General features: G+C 44.1%; 1 protein-coding gene and 1 pseudogene across 1 annotated transcript; one reads left to right on the top strand and one right to left on the bottom strand.

Moving 5' to 3' along the window:
• The first annotated feature begins 970 nt into the window (after window positions 1-970).
• LOC136504979 (calcium-dependent protein kinase 25-like) lies at window positions 971-4,187 on the top strand (annotated as a pseudogene).
• Window positions 4,188-10,872: 6,685 nt separating this feature from the next.
• On the bottom strand, window positions 10,873-11,721 carry LOC136503017 (uncharacterized mitochondrial protein AtMg00810-like). Its single transcript, XM_066498234.1, has one exon. The coding sequence runs from the start codon at window positions 11,719-11,721 to the stop codon at window positions 10,873-10,875; it is 849 nt and encodes a 282-aa protein (XP_066354331.1).
• Window positions 11,722-21,102: the final 9,381 nt, after the last annotated feature.

The following is a 21,102-nucleotide window of genomic DNA, read 5'->3' as shown; positions in this document are numbered from 1 at the left end:
AGGGAGGTCGTAGAGTACTGTTTCTGCAGGTGTACAGGGTACGGTCCCTGGTATTTCGGTTTGACTTGTGCGCCCTGTCTTACTTTCTTCGTCCGTTTCCTGGTCTTTACCGAGCGGGCGTCCCTGGTCGGTTGGTCCCAATCGGCTCTGATCGCGCCAGTTGGAGAAGAGCAGTGAGCAGGGGTTTGGTGCATCCTCGGTCGGAGACGCGGGTCGGAGTCGGAAGCGGTTTCTGGCCAGGCCTTCCGGTCGGAGAGGCCGCCCGGAGGGGGGCTGGAGACCGAAGCGGGCGCTCCGGTCAGAGAGGCGGGCCGGACTCGGAAGCGGGTGTCATTCCTCCTCGGCCAGGCCTTTCGGTCGGAGATTGGATCGCCCCTCTGACCTGTTGTTTAGGCACTTGGACCGGCCCATGAGTTGCGCGTTGTCTGCTTAGGCCGAGCCTTTGTTGGGAAGCCGGCCCGTGAGGGACCCCAGGTTTATGAACCCGACAGTAAGTTTGCCCTTAAATGCACATGCCCTCACTGTTGTGCACATATCACGATACACATCAAACGGTGGACATCACAAGAGCATGTGACCTTGAAGACAAAAAAAAAAAAACTATGTTCCACTTGTGTTTGACTAGTACTTATCTAATTATATGATGATGATTGCAAATACTCGACGCCGTGTCAGCTAACACCTACATACACTCTGAATATAATCTGAAAGCGCAGTTGGTCAGTTTTGCCAGAAACAGCAAGCAGCAGCCTATATCTGTCTGTCGCGAAACAGGAGAAACAGAAGGACCCTCCTCTTTCATTCCCGCCATTCCCTCCCTACCCTTCAAAATCAGAAAATCTTTTTTTTTAATTCAAAATCAACCAAAACCATCTTCTCCAATCCAAACTAATTAAGCAAAAAAAAATTCCCCTGCGTGCAGCCTCCCTCCATCTGACGATCGCTCGTCTAGGATCGTCCAAGTCCGTTCATGTCCGTGGCTGCCTGCCCTCCGTCGTCGGAGCAGAGCAGGCAGCACGCGTGCGTCGTCGTTCCCCGCAGGCCGCAGCCATGGGCCAATGCTGCTCCAAGGGCGCCGGCGCGGCGACGGCCGACGACGACGCGGCGCCAGGAGCAAAGGCGGAGGCGCCGAGCTGCGCCGCGTCGAACGGCGGCCACCAGCGGCCATCGTCGGCGGCGGCGCCTGGCGGTGGCACTGCTGGTACCAATAAGGCGGCGGCCTCGCCGTCCGGCGGCAGGGCCAGCACGAGCAGCAGCAAGCCAGCAGGCCCCCTTGGCGCGGTGCTGGGGCGGCCGATGGAGGACGTGCGCGCGACCTACTCCATGGGCAAGGAGCTCGGGCGCGGGCAGTTCGGCGTGACGCACCTGTGCACGCACCGTGCCACGGGGGAGAAGCTGGCGTGCAAGACGATCGCGAAGCGGAAGCTGGCGACGAAGGAGGACGTGGAGGACGTGCGGCGGGAGGTGCAGATCATGTACCACCTCTCCGGCCAGCGCAACGTGGTGGACCTCAGGGGCGCCTACGAGGACAAGCACAACGTGCACCTGGTGATGGAGCTCTGCGCCGGCGGCGAGCTCTTCGACCGCATCATCGCGAAAGGGCAGTACACGGAGCGCGGCGCCGCGTCGTTGCTGCGCACCATCGTGCAGATCGTGCACACCTGCCACGCCATGGGGGTGATGCACCGGGACATCAAGCCCGAGAACTTCCTGCTCCTCAGCAAGGGCGAGGACGCGCCGCTCAAGGCCACCGACTTCGGCCTCTCCGTCTTCTTCAAGGAGGGGGAGGTGCTGCGGGACATCGTCGGCAGCGCGTACTACATCGCGCCGGAGGTGCTCAAGAGAAGGTACGGACCGGAGGCCGACATTTGGAGCGTCGGCGTCATGCTCTACATCTTCCTCGCCGGCGTGCCTCCATTCTGGGCAGGTACCTACCTTTGGTTTGTCGATCGATCGGAATCCATCAGATTCATGGTTTCTGAAGCTCATGGTGTGGCAGAAAATGAGAATGGCATCTTCACCGCCATCCTGCGTGGGCAGCTTGACCTCTCCAGCGAACCATGGCCGCATATTTCACCGGGAGCCAAGGATCTCGTCAGGAAGATGCTCCACATCAACCCCAAGGAGCGACTAACAGCGTTCCAGGTCCTCAGTAAGTAGTAAATCTCAACATGTTGTTACCATCATATAATTCATCATCAGAAATGTTGCAATGACATCGCTGATGTATGTAAACTTGCTTGTAGATCACCCATGGATCAAAGAAGACGGGGATGCACCTGATACACCACTTGACAATGTTGTCCTCAACAGGCTCAAGCAGTTCAGGGCCATGAACCAGTTCAAGAAAGCAGCGCTGAGGGTACATATATATATATATATATATATATATATATATATATATATATATATATATATATATATATATATATATATATATATATATATATATATATATATATAGGGAGAGGCTATTCAGTAGCCGGCTACAAAATAAGTTATTCTGTAGCCACCTCCATTTACTATAATTTTATATACTAATTTACCATAATGTCAATACATATTTACGATAGTTGGGTTACTATAACACATGAAAATATTTACCGTAATGTTATATTAAACCACTTAGTAAGGAGTTACTATAATCTCATAAATTAACATAGTAATTATCATAACTCAAAGTGGCTACAGAATAAGTTATTCTGTAGCCAGCTACAGGATAGTAGTTTTATATATATATATATATATATATATATAGGGAGAGGCTATTCAGTAGCCAGCTACAAAATAAGTTATTCTGTAGCCACCTCCATTTACTATAATTTTATATACTAATTTACCATAATATAAATACATATTTACGATAGTTGGGTTACTATAATACATGGAGATATTTACCATAACGTTATATTAAACCATTTAGTAAGGAGTTACTATAATCTCGTAAAATAACATAGTAATTATCGTAACTCAAAGTGGCTACAGAATAAGTTATTCTGTAGCCAGCTACAGGATAGTAGTTCTATATATATATATATATATATATATATATATATATATATATATATATATATATATATATATCTGATAACTACTACTAGTCCACATCGATCTCAAACACTGCTTATAAATCAAAGTTCTAAACAACACTGCTTGATTACAAGGGAAATTTAATTTAATCTAATTATGCCCTTAAATATAAACCTAATGTAGATCATAGCTGGCTGCCTGTCTGAAGAGGAGATCACTGGGCTCAAGGAGATGTTCAAGAACATCGACAAAGATGACAGTGGGACCATTACGCTTGAAGAGCTCAAAAACGGGCTGGCAAAGCATGGAACCAAGCTATCAGACGGTGAAATTCAGCAACTGATGGAAGCAGTGAGTTTTCAGAGCATACTATTTAAAAATCTGTGGTTCTATTCAAAATGAGGAGGTGATCGATCTGAAAAAGGTCCCTTTTGAAACCTTCTACATGATTCCAGGCTGATGCTGATGGCAACGGGTTAATTGACTACGACGAGTTCGTCACAGCGACAGTGCACATGAACAAACTGGATAGAGAGGAGCACCTTTACACAGCGTTTCAGTATTTTGACAAGGACAACAGTGGGTAAGTTGAACGTTGAAATGACACAGCTGAGATTCTGGGCTATAAATAAATATATCAAAGGAGAACACATATAATTCATTTGTTTCACAGGTACATTACGAGACAAGAGATTGAGCATGCCTTGAAAGAGCAAGGGTTGTATGACGCAGAGAAAATCAAAGAGGCCATCTCAGATGCCGACTCTGACAACGTAAGGAACAGATATTATGTAAAACTTAGTGTACATATATAATAAACCATAGAAACCATAACATCATCAATGTTACAAGGAATTAATGGTGGGTGGGGGTATATAGAAATATAATCTAGTTGATCAAATGATTAAATGTTGCTTGTATTGATTTTATATGTTTTATTGGTTTCTTAAATCAAGAGACTAAAACTTACTTTGCACATGTAGGATGGAAGGATAGATTATTCAGAGTTTGTGGCGATGATGAGGAAAGGGACCGCTGGTGCTGAGCCAATGAACAACAAGAAGAGGCGAGATGTAGTCCTAGAGTGAAGCAGCAAGTATGTAGTGTGTAACTGTGTATAGCGCTCAAACAAGCAAGTTTTCACAACCGTACACTAATGCAATGGAATTACTTTTGCGGTCAGTTGATGGATGGTACGGTTGTGTACAATGTGCTATTGGTTGCTGGTTTTGAATCCAATAGATACTTCGGAAACTGATAAGGAAATGGACGAGTACATGATGCATGCTAGCTAATCATTCCGGAAGTCCTGAACCTTGTTAGATTGATCTCCATCAGTTGCCCCAACGGCCAATTAGACTCTTGATCCGCGCCCTGATCGGGGGCGCCCAGCCGTTCTCCTGATTGATGGACCCCGTCGCACAGCACTATAAAAGAGGAAGGTGGGGGCCGGGGCGCAAGGTATGAGGTTCACCATAGCCACTAGCGCCCCACCGAGGTTCCAAGCCCTAGTCCGATCTAGAAGGGCACGCTATAAGCGACGGGAAGTCCACATCGCCTTCACCGTCGCCACTGGTCTGCGTCTACGCTGCTGCTACCGTCGACGACCTAGCGGGCGCCTGCACGGCTTCTCCTACACCGACACGTCGTGGACACCTTGTTGGCGGCGCCACGGCTGCGACTACACTCGACGAGGTACATTACCAAGTCTGCTTATCTAAGTTAAGAATCTCCCCACTGATCTGTACCTAGAGGTCCTACAAGTCTATCAATGGTATCGGAGCCAGGTTCTAGTTTATAGATCTAGCAGATTGGGGTAGAAAACATAATAGAAATCAAGAATGAAGTGATTCAAATCGGATCGGAACCCAAACCCTAACCCTAACCCTAGAAGAGAGGTCGGCGAGGGGAGAGACCTACCCGGGTTCTCCAAACCGCCGGCGGTACCACCATGGTGCGGGAAGACCGCGCGCGCTGGAAGAGACCCGCCGCGAAGGGTGCCACGGCGGTGTCGCCACCTCCTGCATCGTGTCCGCCCTTCAGATCTCGGGTGCGGTAGCTATGGTGTGCGGCGAAGAGAGGGATAGAGCTAGGGTTAGCGCATATGGGGGTCTAGGGCACTGTCGCCCAGACCACTCGACGGCGGTGCACTTAGCCTAGGGCGAGCGTGCACGCCGGCGAGGGGACCGGTAGTGGCACCGCTACACCGCTGCTCCTTTCATTTCTGGCTGCGACGGTGAAAGAGAAGAAGAAAGGTAGAAATGAGTTAGGGTTAGGGCGCACCACCGAGGCAATCAGGTTTTGATCTCGCAAAAATGAAGGCTGGTCATCGAATGAAGATGTATGGCTCAGAGAGATTCAGGGCGAAAGCGGCCCAGGCAGGGTTGGAAAATCCCGGCCCAGGCCCAGGTTGTGGACTGGGCGCGGGGAGTGGGCGCGCGTGCACGGGCGAAGCAGGCTGCTGGGACTCCGCTGGGTTGCCGCTGAGCCAAGCGCGCAGATGTGCAGAGAAATGGGTCGTGCACTGTTTCCCCAGGCCAGGCCGAATACACAGTAATGAGTGTGAATTTGTTTATTATTTTCATAAGCGAATTTTGATGAATTTTGATTAGTTTTTCATCTCTATTCAATTTTGAATCAACAGGATAAATTGTTTAGAGAGTAGATAAGTACACAGTAAAATACTTCTGAAAAGTAGATAAATTATTTTTTCATGTTTCTGCTGCAAAGTTTAATGTTGATTATCTTCTAATTAAATTCGAACCAACAGGAGAATTTAATTTAAAGAGCAGTTACTTTTAGTCAATTATGATTATGTTTATCCTCTAATTCAATAGGAACCAACAGAAAAATTTAAATTAGAGGAGTAGTCCGATTTGTTTATGTTAAATTATGGTATTGTTATTTGCTGACCTACGTTGATGATAACAATATTATAATGAGTTTAAGGTTGAAGTTTAAATCTCTAAAAAATTTTACACCAACATGGTCAATTTTTCAAAGAGTAGATAAAGACCAAGAAATGCTCCTGAACTAATAGAATGTATTTTATTATCGTGTTTCTCTGGAATGATGTTGATTATCTTCTAATTAAATTCGAACCAACGGGAAAATTTAATTTTGAAGAGTAGTTATATGTCTTTCAAGTTAATTTAAGAGTTTTATGCATTAATTCTATTTTCTGCATAACAGTGATGTAGAATTGATGCAAAAACATCTTGTAAGTTTTATTTTTTAACCGACGAGATCACTCGGTTGTATGCCAACATACGGCAATCCTGGGGTATGTGAATAAAAAGGCTTGAGTCAAACCAGTTCGTAATAGTTTTTTTATTAGTTTACTAATTTTCTGATTAAATTAGAATCAATGAAAAGATTTAATTGAAAAATAAAGTATAAGTGAATGTTTCAGTCATCATGACTAAATTTTTCGTTATGGTAATTTGTATATAGATTTATCCCGCATGGGGAGAAGTTTGGCATAGTACTTGTACTAATCAATCCTGTACGGCGGAAGAAGTTTTGTGATGACTCATATGTTTTTGTATCCCGCATAACGAGAGAAGTTTGGGTAGCTCTTATGCTATCCTAGTATTGACCATGGCACAATAGAAATGCACCGACATGGTCAATACTAATCAAAGGACAAGAAAAAGATGGAAGCGTGACTTGTAAAAGTACAGTTAATAAAATACCTCGTCGAGTTCTTGAAGTGAAATGAGGAAAGTGTACTCCTATATGGATCAAAAAATAACTTTATTTGCATAGCATAATCATGTGAAAGAAGTAAGTCATAAGTGTCTCCTCGTTCACAATTTTCTAAATAGTTCTCGAAATTATGGTAGTATAGTTCATGTCATATTTCGAGGAGAATTGTGAAATAAATTAAGAGTAAGAATTAAGATCAATTAAAAAACTACTCTTCATTAAGAGTGAGATAAAGATATTGATGAATGTGTACTTTTCATTAAGAGTGAGATACAGATTTTGTAAGAAACTGAGTGAGATAAAGATTTTGATGAATGTGACCGTCGGTCATAACAATGATACCCCTAAGCAGAGAAACAACTAAATTTTTGGATTTTTTAAAGTTTCGAGAGGAAGATAGAATAGTCACCATCAAAGATATTAAAGTGGTGCTTAAAGTGTCATATAAGCTTTTAACAGATTGAACCCAAATAACAAATTGGAAGATACACTATCTTTATAAAAGATGGGACGATCTGGGGGAGCATGGTATGTAGAGACCTATGACTTGAAGCGAAGCAAGACTGCGTGCCCACTTCAGTGATTCAAAACAACAAATTTCTTGATACCTGTTGATGTTGTATGACTTATACAACACCTGTTGTTGGCTTTTTGAAGAAGATGAATAATGTAAACAAGGATCTTTTGATACAGGAGCCTATAGAATCAATTATCTCTTGGCAATGAAGAGCAACAACAGCCCCACATGAAAGTGCCAGTAGCTGAGGCCTCAGAAGGTCTCAAAGAATTAGTAAACCAGTTTTCTGATGACTATGATGTCTATGTTAGTAAAGAAATTCAAATGGAGGGTGATCCTACCTCATTTGAAGAAGCCATGAGAAGCGCTTACTCGTTTGAATGGCAAAAAGCTATGGAAGTTGAAATGAATTCGATGAATACCAACGATGTTTGGGACTTAGAAGAAATTCCTAATGGAGCCAAAATAGTAGACTGTGAAAGGGTCTACAAGACAAAATGTGACTCCAAAGCGAATGTGAAAAGATATAAAGAATGACTTGTAGCAAAAGGCTTTATGCAAAGATAATGAATAGATTACGATGAGAGTTTTCTCTCCAGTCTCATGTAAGGATTCTTTTAGAATCATAATGGTATTATTGGCACATTACGATTTAGAGTTACATCAGATGGATGTAAAGACGGTATTCCTCAACGGAGATTCGTATGAAAACGTTTACATGGCACAACCCAAAGGTTTTGTCTTGGAAGAAAAAGAACGTATGGGATGCTGCCTGTAGAAATCCATTTATGGGTTAAAACAAGTCTCTAGACAGTAGTATTTGAAGTTGATGAAACGATAAGAAAATTTGGGTTTAAAGAAAATAAGAAGGACAATAGCATTTATGCGAAGTTCTAGAATGGAAAATTCTTTTTCCACATCCTATATATAGATGACATCCTACTTACTAGTAGTAATGTTAATCTGCTATTAGAGAAGAAGACGTCTTTCTCCTCAAGTTTTAATGTGAATGATCTTGGTGAAGCCTTATTGGTTCTAGGAATTGAAATTTACCGAGATAGATGAAAAGGGGTATTAGGACTATCGCAAAGGCATACTTAGAAAAGATTCTAAAGAAATGAAGTATGCATGCGAGTAAACCTATGCCTGCTCCTATAGTCAAGGGTAATAGATTTGGGAACTTTCAGTGTTCCAGGAACCGATATGAGATCGATTAAATGAACATGGTTCCATATGCTTCAGTTGTTGGAAACGTAATGAATGTACAAGTAAGAACTTACCCTGACGTAACTTATGTATCCGGGATATTTTGGCAGAAGTCCAGTCTAGATATAGCTCACTAGAATGGAGTTAAGAATGTCTTGTAATTTTTGTAAAGTATCATAGGCCTCATGCTGAGTAAGAAAGAACAGGTACTCTCAAATAGTTGTGGGTATAAATGTTAAGTTTTGGCGAGATGTGTAGTGAAATCCACAATAGTTGCTAACACTCACAGATGGAGTATTATTGTGGAAAAGCTCCAATAAAATAGTTGTGGTGTCGTCAATGATGCATACCATAGTATAGCTTATCATGAGGCCTCAGGAATAGGCAAAAGTGGTTAAGGGAATATGTACCCATATTCAACAATGGTAGTCAACAACAATAACCATTTAAAGTAGTTAACTCATAAGACAACAGGTCAAGTGTGCTGACAAACACATTAACATTAAGTTATATGTTGTAAAGGAGAAAATCCAGAATCATTTTGAAAGCATTGAGCATATAAGTACCAAGTAAGTACTTGCGGATCCGCTTACCAAAGGCTAACCACCCAGTGCGTTTAGAGAACACATAGTCGACATGGGTTTACGGGAAAGCCTATGATTTCTAGATACTAAAGGCCTAGTTGAGAATCTGTTTCAAAACAAAGAGGTGCATTGTAGCTGTTTAATCTAATGACAACTAACTGTGACGATGAGGCACGCTCTATGCACCGATCTGCGATGGAATGGGAAAAGATAAAGTAAGTTAAGTTTAAGTCATAAGGTGATATTAAGGGGGAGAATGTTAGATTGATCTCCACCAGCTGGCCCAACGGCCAATTGGGCCCTTGGTCCGTGCCCTGATTAGGGGCGCCCAGCCGTTCTCCTGGCCGATGGCCCCCATCACGCAGTGCTATAAAGAGGAAGGTGGGGGCCGGGGCGTAAGGTACGAGGTTCACCGTAGCCGCCAGCACCCCACCGAGGTTCCTAGCCCTAATCCGATCTAGAAGGGCGCGCTGTAAGCGACGGAAAGTCCACACCACCTTTACCGTCGCCACTGGACCACGCCTATGCTGCTGCTACCGTCGACGACCTAGCGGGTGCCTGCACGGCTTCCCCTACACCGACACGTCGCGGCCACCTTGTTGGTGGCGCCACGGCCACGACTGCACTCGACGAGGTACATTACCAAGTCTGCTTATCTAAGTTAAGAAATTCCTCATTGATCTGCACCTAGAGGTCCTACAAGTCTATCAAACCTAACAGAAGCTTAATGTACTAGTGCTAGAGACAGAACAGTATGGCGACTCAGCAAGTACATAATCATAAGATTACTAATGACAGCTGTTATATTTTCGTTTTGTACTAGTGCAAAAACAGACGATACATTTGAGGGAACATCGTGCAACAAGAAAACTCCAAAAGTTCAATAACTTTCTTCATGCAAATTGAACAAACGATACGGGTAACCATATGGCAGAAGACACAATGATGTCAGTTTATCAACCAAAATGAGAAGTGGCATTAGCCAGTACCAATCAGATCTTAAATCATCCCAAGATATGATGGGAGAATGTTTGTCTATGTAAAAGAAATGTCTGTTGCAGTTATCACTTCCACAGATTGTACAAGGAACATTTTCACCCTTGAGACAGTCACTGACAAAAATTGACAATGGTATCATTCTGATACAGCTGCTGAAAAGATATCAATGTCAGAGTCTGTGTAACTCGTATCATAACATGCATATAACAAATCAAGAAAAAGTTACACAGATGACCAAAGATGTTGACAAAACGGTATATATATGATCCTTGAAAGCTATGGAGGCAGTACAATTTTACAGTAACGTGCAAAGCTACAGGTACTATCATTTTCATGGAGGCATTGCAACGAACAGTTGCATGGTGCACTGCACACAGACATGGTGATCTGGCAACAGGAAACAGAACGCCCTGACCGACCACAACCAATCCAATGCAACGATGAAATCAAGACATACCCTCTTGGTTAAGGACCTTACAAGGCACCCAATCAAAGGAAAACACGGTAACCCACATTCCGATCCCATGGCCACACAGGACTACAGGAGTTGCTGCAAGCAGCTGTTGGTGAAGAAACAAAGAAAGGTGTAGAAGGGAAAGCACAGAAGGAAATATGATCCAACCCACACCTTGTATTGATCTCAAGTGTTACATATATAGAGATTACAACGGTGGCCTTTGGCCATGCCTATACACGGAGTGCGGGCGAGCGCGCTACACGAGCGGGTGAGCGCGCTGAGCGAATCACAGACGCCGCGGTTACCGCGTCCTGCGGTGGCGTGGGCGCGATGGGTGCTAGACGTTACAAGCCCTGGAGACTCGGGCAGCTCTAACCGTTGACGGAGAGGCTTTCTCTAAAATCGAAGAACAACACGGAAGGTAATCCCTTGGTGAACACATCTGCGAATTGCCACACACTGAGAACATGCGTGACGCGAAGCTCTCCAATGGCGACCTTCTCCCGGACGAAATGGATGTCAAGCTCAATGTGCTTGGTTCGCCGGTGATGCACTGGGTTCTTGGACATATAGACGGACGAGATGTTGTCACAGAATGCTACGGTCGCCGTCGGTACCTTGCAAAGCAGCTCGCCGAGGAGATGACGAAGCCAGGAGCACTCGGAGACGGCGTTGGCGATGGCGCGGTACTCGGCCTCGGCACTCGACCTCGACACCGTGGTTTGTCGCTTGGAGGACCACAAGATGAGGGAGTTGCCGAGGAACACGCAGAAGCCTGACGTGGAACGCCGCGTGTCCGGGCATCCGGCCCAGTCGGCGTCCGAATATGCGGCGATTGTTGGCGACGTCGCGGTGCGTAGTTGAATGCCGAGGTTGCTTGTCCCTTTGACATACCTGAGGATGCGTTTCAGCATCGTCTGATGAACATGTGGTGCATGCATATGTAGGCACACTTGCTGCACGGCGTACGCGATATCAGGATGTGTGATCGTCTGATATTGCAAGGCCCCGGCAATACTCCGATAAGTGGTGGCATCGCTGAGGAGGTGACCATCGGTAGCAGACGACTTGGGCTTCGTGTCCATGGGTGTGGCGAGGGGGTTGCAGTTCGCCATGCCGGCGCATTCCAGAAGATCGGCGGCGTACTGGGCTTGGGGGAGGTAGAACCCCGTGTTGTTGCGCTGAACGCTGATGCCGAGGAAGTGTTTGATCGGTCCCATGTCCTTCACGGCGAAGGCGTCCTAGAGGCGGGCGATGACTTGGCGAAGCAGGCTGGTGGTCGAGCCGCCGCGGTTGTACACGAAGAGCGATGAGTTGGCCTTTGACTGGACAAAGCCGAGAGACGTCACATGGCCGACGAAGCCCTCGAACAACACCCGTGGTGCTTGACGGAGGCCGTAGAGGGATTTGGAGAGAAGGCATACGGTGTTCGGGCGTTGAGAGTCGACGAAGCCCGTTGGCTGCTGGCAGTAGACCTGCTCCTGAAGATTGCCATGGAGGAAGGAGTTGGAGACGTCAAGTTGGTGAGCCGGCCAGTTTGCGTAGCCACGAGCGTGAGCATGGTACGGATTGTGGCCGGCTTGACCACCGGGGAGAACATCTCTCCAAAGTCGACGCCGGGACGTTGGTGGAACCCCCGAACAACCCAACGGGCCTTATAGCGCTCGAGTGTGCCATCGGGGCTGAATTTGTGCTTAAACACCCACTTGCCGGTGATGACTCTAGCGCCTGACGAGGGACGAGTGTCCAAGTTCTGTTGGCCTGCAATGAATCAAACTCACACTTCATGGCGGCGTACCAATGCGAATCCATGACGGCGGAGCGAACACAGTGGGGGATCGGCGAGACGTTCGCGGACGCCGTCAGCGCGTAATTCGGGTTCGGCTTGTGGATGCTGGCTCAAGCGCGGGTCACCATGGGATGGCCCGCGTTGCTTGGTGTAGCCATGCTGGGTGCAGCCGATGGCGCGAGGCCAAGGAAATTTTTATCGGCCGAAAGTCATGGATTTTTCTGGAATATCGTCTCTATCGGTGGGGTCCAATGAAAATAGGTATCGGCCAAATTTTCCGGCTTTTTCCTCTTCCCGCGCAAATGGGCCCAAAATTCCCGCGCGATAGTCCAACAGCGCCTCCCAGCCCACAAAATCCCCCAAACCCTAGAAATCCAATCGTAATCCCATTTGTTCCTCTCACACAGGCACAGCTGCACAGCCGCGCTCATGGCGCCACCGCCACCATAGCCTGGACCCACGAAGCCACGAATCCACCCCGCGGTGCCGCACGGAGTCGACGAACGGCGGGTCCATGTGCCGGCGTGCGGCAGCGCCACCGCCGCGAACTGCTCCTCGAGTGCCTGTCGCGGCAGGGGACCTGCTGGTGAGTTTCACGCCTTCAGTAGTTCAGCACTCCAGAGTTCAGAGTTTGGTGTGTTTTCTCTTTTCTACTCAAGGATTCAACTTTCTTGCCAGCAATAGATGGTAGATGGTAGAGAAGTGCAGTGGTGGTTTGCTAGCTGAATAATTAGTGCTGAATCATTCTAGGATGTTGTTTGAGTACAAAATAATTTCTTTTACCAGAATAATTACTCTTGTATAAAATGAAATTTATTTTAGGAATTTTGATACAGGCGTATAATGAGATAACTGGTAAAATAAAACAAATAAAACATGGTAAAGGAGAATTTCATAAGAAGGTAGCTGAGGTGAACAGTAAAAGGCTTCGATATATTCTCAATGGAACAATTATTCATGCAGGTAACACTATGGACTGATCTGAAATTTGTTCAATCAATGTTTCTTTGCATCTATTCTAAATTTGTAATGTCGCTTTCATTTCTTATCTTTCTAATATTAGTGATTTCTTTACCTTTGTAGCTGCTGCACTTGATCCTTCAGAATTGTACAGGTCAAACCTTGCAAAAAAGTCAAGTTCCCAATTTGTTGTAACCATGGCAATCAAGAAGCTTGCAAAGTCAACTTCAGAAGCAGCAGCTGCGATTGATCAATTTTCTCGGTTCATTGAAAAGAGAGGGTTATTTGGAACTCCAGAAGCTCGGTGGTCAGCACTAAATGGCAGAACCAGTGCAGGTACTGATCTGCTGTTACTCCTGTGTGCAACTAATACCTCTGAAATAAATTGCCTGATAGTGATCATATTCTTGTAAGCTGCTGCAAGTTAATTTTTTTTAATTAATTGTAGCTGAATGGTGGGGTTCTTATGGAGGACAGTATCCAGAATTACAAAGGATTGCAAGGCGTGTTGTCTCGCCATGCGTATCATCAAATGGGTGTGAAAGAAACCGGAGCACGTTTGCTTTGGTGCATACAAAAGTAAGAAATCGTTTAGGCTATGACAAGCTGGAGAAATTGGTGTACGTGCATTATAATCTGAAGCTGTGCATCCAACAATTTGAAGCTAACTTTCAGAACTTTCAAGAAAAAGATCCTGATCCATGTAGCATGATGATGGATCTTGCTCTTTATGATGAAGGCAACCCAGTCATGGAGTGGCTGAACAATTCTATGAGTGAGTCTACACCGATTCTTGATGAATATGATGATAGCGATGATGATTGGTCAACACCTAGCAACTTCGTCATTGAAAGTTTACACATGGACGATGAAGAGATAGCTGCATATAAGCGGAAGATGCAATTGGGCAAGAAAAAGAAAAGGAAGATGCAATTGGATGAAGATGATGAATGTATTGCAGATGACTATGACACTTCTTCAGAAGAACATGGTAGCCCAGTGTATGCCGAGTCAGGGGACAGCAGTTCGAATGATGAAGATGGTGATGAGTTTAAATCAGTTTCAGCAATTTGGATTTGTTGTCAATAGACTGTAGTTATTATTTTAAATGTTGGCCTGTCTTTTTTTTTGGGAAAAGGTGATAATGATGTTGGTGATGGAAGCTGTGGTACTACAGCTGGTACAGATGTACCAGGTGGTTCAGGTGACTAAAATCAACTCACATGTGACATAAAAATGCATACATGTGGTGATAGTTGATTTTGTATCCTACAATTATGCTCTTGAGTTATTTATATTTGACATTGTAGGTGTTAATCATGGGGAACCAACCCCTCTACGGCCAAGATCAACTAGGAAAAGAAAGCCGATTGTCAAGAGCATCTACGGCCTATAAAAGGTCAGATGGCCCTTTTATATGCTAACATCAGCATTGTCATTGTGATTTTATTTCATTGAGTTTGAAAATTGTCTATGTCAATATTTTTTAAGGTGTAGGCTCAATATCAAAAGAAAAGATCTGGATGGTGCATGGCACACTTCAGTGGATGTGCTGTTAGCTTTTAGTGCACTCCTATATTTTGTAATGAATTTGAGACTACTTACCTATCTAATGGACTGTGATATGATCTAATGGACTGTAATATGTGCTATTGAGTGTAGTGGACCTTATTATATATGCTATAGAATGGACTGTAATATGTGGGACTTAGCAACGTTCGGCGTAGAACCTATCTAATGCACTCATAATGTTTTATTCTTGTTTTTATCTGTGAACAAGTGATGTTTAATAGCTTAGGAATAGTTTTAAGTCAAAAATCTACAATTTTTTTTGAAAAATTTTGAATTTTTTGAATTTGGTCCGATATTTCCGACATATCATGCTTATCCTGATTATCTATGACCTCCGATAAATTTTTATTTCCGAAAAAAAAACCTTGGGCACAGCCGCACAGCCGCGCTCATGGCGCCGCCGCCGCCATACACTACTGGAGGCCGCGGCTTTGCCGAGTGTTTTTACACTCGGCAAAGAGCCCTTTGCACTCGGCAATGGCTTTGCCGAGTGTAGCACTCGGCAAAGTTCGCTCGGCAAAATTTTTCTCGGCAAAGGGTCTTTGCCGAGTGCTTTTTATCGGGGCACTCGGCAAAATAAAAAAAAATTTTGCCGAGTGTTTGGGGCGGCACTCGGCAAAATATTTCGGCCGTTGTGGCGCCGACCGTTAACGGTTATTTTGCCGAGTGCCCGACCAGCACTCGGCAAAAAAAAATTATTTTTTTAAATTACTTTGCCGAGTGCCCCAGCCCAGGCACTCGGCAAAGTTTTTTTTTATTTTTTTAAAAAAGTACTTTGCCGAGTGCCCCTGCCCAGGCACTCGGCAAAGTTTTTTTTATTTTTTTTAAAGTACTTTGCCGAGTGCCCCTGCCCAGGCACTCGGCAAAGTTTTTTATTTTTTTTTAAAGTACTTTGCCGAGTGCCCCTGCCCAGGCACTCGGCAAAGTTTTTTTATTTTTTTTTAAATTTACTTTGCCGAGTGCCCCTGCCCAGGCACTCGGCAAAGTAATTTTAAAAAAAAAACACCGTACATAAACAGAAAATAGGATTGTTCAACATCAAAGTTCAACATCACAAATGTAGACACCGGAGAGAACAGGAAACAGAGGGTCTGACACACACAAGCTGTAGTTGTCGAGCATAAAAACAGGGGCGTGAGCCACGCTCGTCCGTCAGTCCCAACCGGTCTACCTGGAGACGGAACCACGTGGCTGACAGGGGCTGGGCCCACCGTACATAAACAGAAAATAGGATTGTTGTAAGATCTCTTGAGTTGAGCTTGTCATTTGGAGGCATATAATGTAAATGAACCATTCTGTAAGAACCAGTGAGTTCTCATTGGTGCACTAGAGGGCACAAAATATGATGTCCGTTGTTATACTTATTGGATTTGAAGGAACAAAATATATGTTGAGTGAATCGACCATAACAAAACTAAATAGGAATTGCACTTGCCTACCAACTTCGTCACTGTCTCCAGTTTGGATGCAACCTTTTTTGCAAACCGTGAAAAGAACAGCATTGCCATCAATTCCAAAAGGATAAGAGCATGCTATAACAAAGATGAGGAAACTTTAGGATGCATTTGTGTCTTGAGGTGTACACGTAGCTAGTAGGGATATCTATTTTTCGAACAAAGGAATAGACTGGCAGTCATAAGGAAAACATAAACTGATACAGGCGATTAGACGCGGAGGTCACACTAAAACACTCCATGGTACTGTATGGCCCACACCAAACATAAGAAAAGAACAAAGTCAGCAATGTTTGGTTGTTTGATAAAAAAAAGTATATGTATACAACCTAATAACGAAGGAAAATGCATGAGATGTTCAGGACTTACAAATACAGATTGGTCATGATGCGACCTATGTATTGTCTATTGCTAAATAGGTTGTCCTAACTAACAGAAGCATTCATTAATTATGAGCAAATGCCGAGTAATCAAACTGCATCATGTAGATAAAGGCCCAAAATGAGAATAGAGATTTATACAGGGAAAACTGACCTTCAAATTTGGAGGGAATAGGCTGCACAATGAATAGGTTGGTTCGTATGAAACAAAGTAAAATAAAATGAGGTCTGCAGCTCCAAATCCAGAAGTAGGCAACCTGTAAGAAACCAAATGCTCTCTGCATTAAAGAATCAAGTGCGACCTCTCAATGTACTGGTACAAAATTACTGTTGAATCTATGAACTGTTGGCATCTAACCATAACAAAAATTTAATGCAAACAGAAATAGCAGGATGAGTACCTTAAATTCTAAAAACACGATTAATCTCACATTCTCATTACTGAAAGAAGAAAAGTGGAGACCATAACCAGCATGAGGTTCCATTGTGAATCAAGATCTTGCAAATCTCCATTGACATATAACTGTAAAGATAAAGTGATTTGTAGCATAAACCAACAATAGGGAAATGCTCTCCTCCTCCTTCTCCGTCTTCTTCCTTTTTCTTCTCCTTCTTCCTCCTTTTTCTTCCTTCTTCTTCTTCCTTCTTCTACTTCATTCTTCTTCTTCCTAGTACCTCCTCCTCCTTCTCCTTCCAAGACAGACGCGGGCAAGGCTGGGGATGGCCGGGGGCCGCGGGGGAGGGGTGGCCTGCGCCGACCAAGGGGATGGGCTAGGGGCGCGGCGCTGCTGCTGCGTGCGGCGCGAGCGCGGCGGCGCACGCGGAGGCGCGCGCGGGCGGGAGGTGGCACCCGCGGAGGCGCTGCGGCGGCGGGCGGCGCGGTGGGCGGCGGGCGACGATGTGGCAGCGGTGCAGCGTGTGCGGGGGTCGGGGGCACGGGCGGCTGAAGATAGGGTTTGGAGGGAGGGGTGAGGGTGGGCCGGTTGGGCCATTTAGGCCGCGGGCGTTTTTTTTATTTTCTTTGCCGAGTGACCACTGAGTCTGGCACTCGGCAATTTATTTTTATTTTTTTAAAAAAAAACTTTGCTGAGTGTCATCCTTGGGCACTCGGCAATTTTTTTTTCTGAAAACAAATTTTGCCGAGTGCCTCCTGGGCCCGGCACTCGGCAAAGACATTTTTGCCGAGTGCTCCCCATGGCACTCAGCAAAATATTTTTTTTTATTTTGGACCCAAATTTTTTTGTGTAGCCTTGTGACAGTATTTAAAGCTCTACTCTAAAATTTGGTGAAATTTTGACTTTTTTAGGTATATTTCATTAATTTATTTCGTTTCGTTGATTTTTTCGGCGTATTTCAAATTTGAACTGCAGGTCCATGGAATAATAGAATTTGGTCATCCAAAAATTGATATTCATGATATTTAGCGTATGTTGAGGCCGTATCCAGGGAGTCACATGAAATCTCGAGCATCTCGTTGACGTAACATGTCGAGTTAGTTGCGGGAAAAGTGAATTTAAATTATATAAAATCCAAACGAAGTCCGAAAATCACAAAACTTGTGGAGGCGTCGTGTTATCGCATGTGGAGGCTGTGGTAAAAAATTGATAAGATTTTGAGCAAGTAGTGACATCGGATGCCAAAAACCCAGACGTCTCCACATGTGATAATTCGTTTCATATGTGGAGATGTCTGGGTTTTTGGCATCCGACATCACTACTTGCTCAAAATCTTCTCAATTTTTATCACAGCCTCCACATGCGATAACACGATGCCTCCACAAGTTTCATGATTTTTGGACTTTGTTTGGATTTTATATAATTTAAATTCACTTTTCTCGCAACTAACTCAACATGTTACGTCAACGAGATGCTCGAGATTTTATGTGACTCCTGGGATACGGCCTCAACATACGCTAAATATCATGAATATCAATTTTTGGATGACCAAATTCTATTATTCCATGGACCTGCAGTTCAAATTTGAAATACGCTGAAAAATCAACGAAACAAAATAAATTAATGAAATATACCTAAAAAAAGTCAAAATTTCACCAAATTTTAGAGTAGAGCTTTAAATACTATCACAAGGCTACACAAAAAAATTTGGGTCCAAAATCAAAAAAAAAATATATTTTGCCGAGTGCCATGGGGAGCACTCGGCAAAAATGTCTTTGCCAAGTGCCGGGCCCAGGAGGCACTCGGCAAAATTTGTTTTCAGAAAATATAAAAATTGCCGAGTGCCCAAGGATGGCACTCGGCAAAGTTTTTTTTTAAAAAAAAAAAATTTTGCCGAGTGCCTGATGGCCGGCACTCGGCAAAATCTGACGGTAGGTGGCCGCCATCACGGTCAGGCTCAATTTTGCCGAGCGCCTGGATTTGCCGAGTGCCAGGCACTCGGCAAAGTCCAAATTTGCCGAGTGCCTAGACCCACGAAGCCACGAATCCACCCCGCGGTGCCGCACGGAGTCGACGAACGGCGGGTCCACGTGCCGGCGTGCGGCAGCGCCACCGCCGCGAACTGCTCCTCGAGTGCCTGTCGCGGCAGGGGACCTGCTGGTGAGCTTCACGCCTTCAGTAGTTCAGCACTCCAGAGTTCAGAGTTTGGTGTGTTTTCTCTTTTCTACTCAAGGATTTAACTTTCTTTCCAGCAATAGATGGTAGATGGTAGAGAAGTGCAGTGGTGGTTTGCTAGCTGAATAATTAGTGCTGAATCATTCTAGGATGTTGTTTGAGTACAAAATAATTTCTTTTATCAGAATAATTACTCTTGTATAAAATGAAGTTTATTTTAGGAATTTTGATACAGGCGTATAATGAGATAACTGGTAAAATAAAACAAATAAAACAAGGTAAAGGAGATTTTCATAAGAAGGTAGCTGAAGTGATCAGTAAAAGGCTTCGATATATTCTCAATGGAACAATTATTCATGCAGGTAACACTATGGACTGATCTGAAACTTGTTCAATCAATGTTTCTTTGCATCTATTCTAAATTTGTAATGTCGCTTTCATTTCTTATCTTTCTAATATTAGTGATTTCTTTACCTTTGTAGCTGCTACACTTGATCCTTCAGAATTGTACAGGTCAAACCTTGCAAAAAAGTCAAGTTCCCAATTTGTTGTAACCATGGCAATCAAGAAGCTTGCAAAGTCAACTTCAGAAGCAGCAGCTGCGATTGATCAATTTTCTCGGTTCATTGAAAAGAGAGGGTTATTTGGAACTCCAGAAGCTCGGTGGTCAGCACTAAATGGCAGAACCAGTGCAGGTACTGATCTGCTGTTACTCCTGTGTGCAACTAATATCTCTGAAATAAATTGCCTGATAGTGATCATGTTCTTGTAAGCTGCTGCAAGTTAATTTTTTTAATTAATTGTAGCTGAATGGTGGGGTTCTTATGGAGGACAGTATCCAGAATTACAAAGGATTGCAAGGCGCGTTGTCTCGCCATGCGTATCATCAAATGGGTGTGAAAGAAACTGGAGCACGTTTGCTTTGGTGCATACAAAAGTAAGAGATCGTTTAGGCTATGACAAGCTGGAGAAATTGGTGTACGTGCATTATAATCTGAAGCTGTGCATCCAACAATTTGAAGCTAACTTTCAGAACTTTCAAGAAAAAGATCCTGATCCATGTAGCATGATGATGGATCTTGCTCTTTATGATGAAGGCAACCCAGTCATGGAGTGGCTGAACAATTCTATGAGTGAGTCTACACCGATTCTTGATGAATATGATGATAGCGATGATGATTGGTCAACACCTAGCAACTTCGTCATTGAAAGTTTACACATGGACGATGAAGAGATAGCTGCATATAAGCGGAAGATGCAATTGGGCAAGAAAAAGAAAAGGAAGATGCAATTGGATGAAGATGATGAATGTATTGCAGATGACTATGACACTTCTTCAGAAGAACATGGTAGCCCAGTGTATGCCGAGTCAGGGGACAGCAGTTCGAATGATGAAGATGGTGATGAGTTTAAATCAGTTTCAGCAATTTGGATTTGTTGTCAATAGACTGTAGTTATTATTTTAAATGTTGGCCTGTCTTTTTTTTTGGGAAAAGGTGATAATGATGTTGGTGATGGAAGCTGTGGTACTACAGCTGGTACAGATGTACCAGGTGGTTCAGGTGACTAAAATCAACTCACATGTGACATAAAAATGCATACATGTGGTGATAGTTGATTTTGTATCCTACAATTATGCTCTTGAGTTATTTATATTTGACATTGTAGGTGTTAATCATGGGGAACCAACCCCTCTACGGCCAAGATCAACTAGGAAAAGAAAGCCGATTGTCAAGAGCATCTACGGCCTATAAAAGGTCAGATGGCCCTTTTATATGCTAACATCAGCATTGTCATTGTGATTTTATTTCATTGAGTTTGAAAATTGTCTATGTCAATATTTTTTAAGGTGTAGGCTCAATATCAAAAGAAAAGA

Source organism: Miscanthus floridulus, chromosome 14 (genome assembly GCF_019320115.1).
Source record: "Miscanthus floridulus cultivar M001 chromosome 14, ASM1932011v1, whole genome shotgun sequence".
NCBI lineage: Eukaryota > Viridiplantae > Streptophyta > Magnoliopsida > Poales > Poaceae > Miscanthus > Miscanthus floridulus.
The sequence above is the reverse complement of the archived record's forward strand: the minus strand, read 5'-3'. Positions and strand labels throughout refer to the sequence as shown.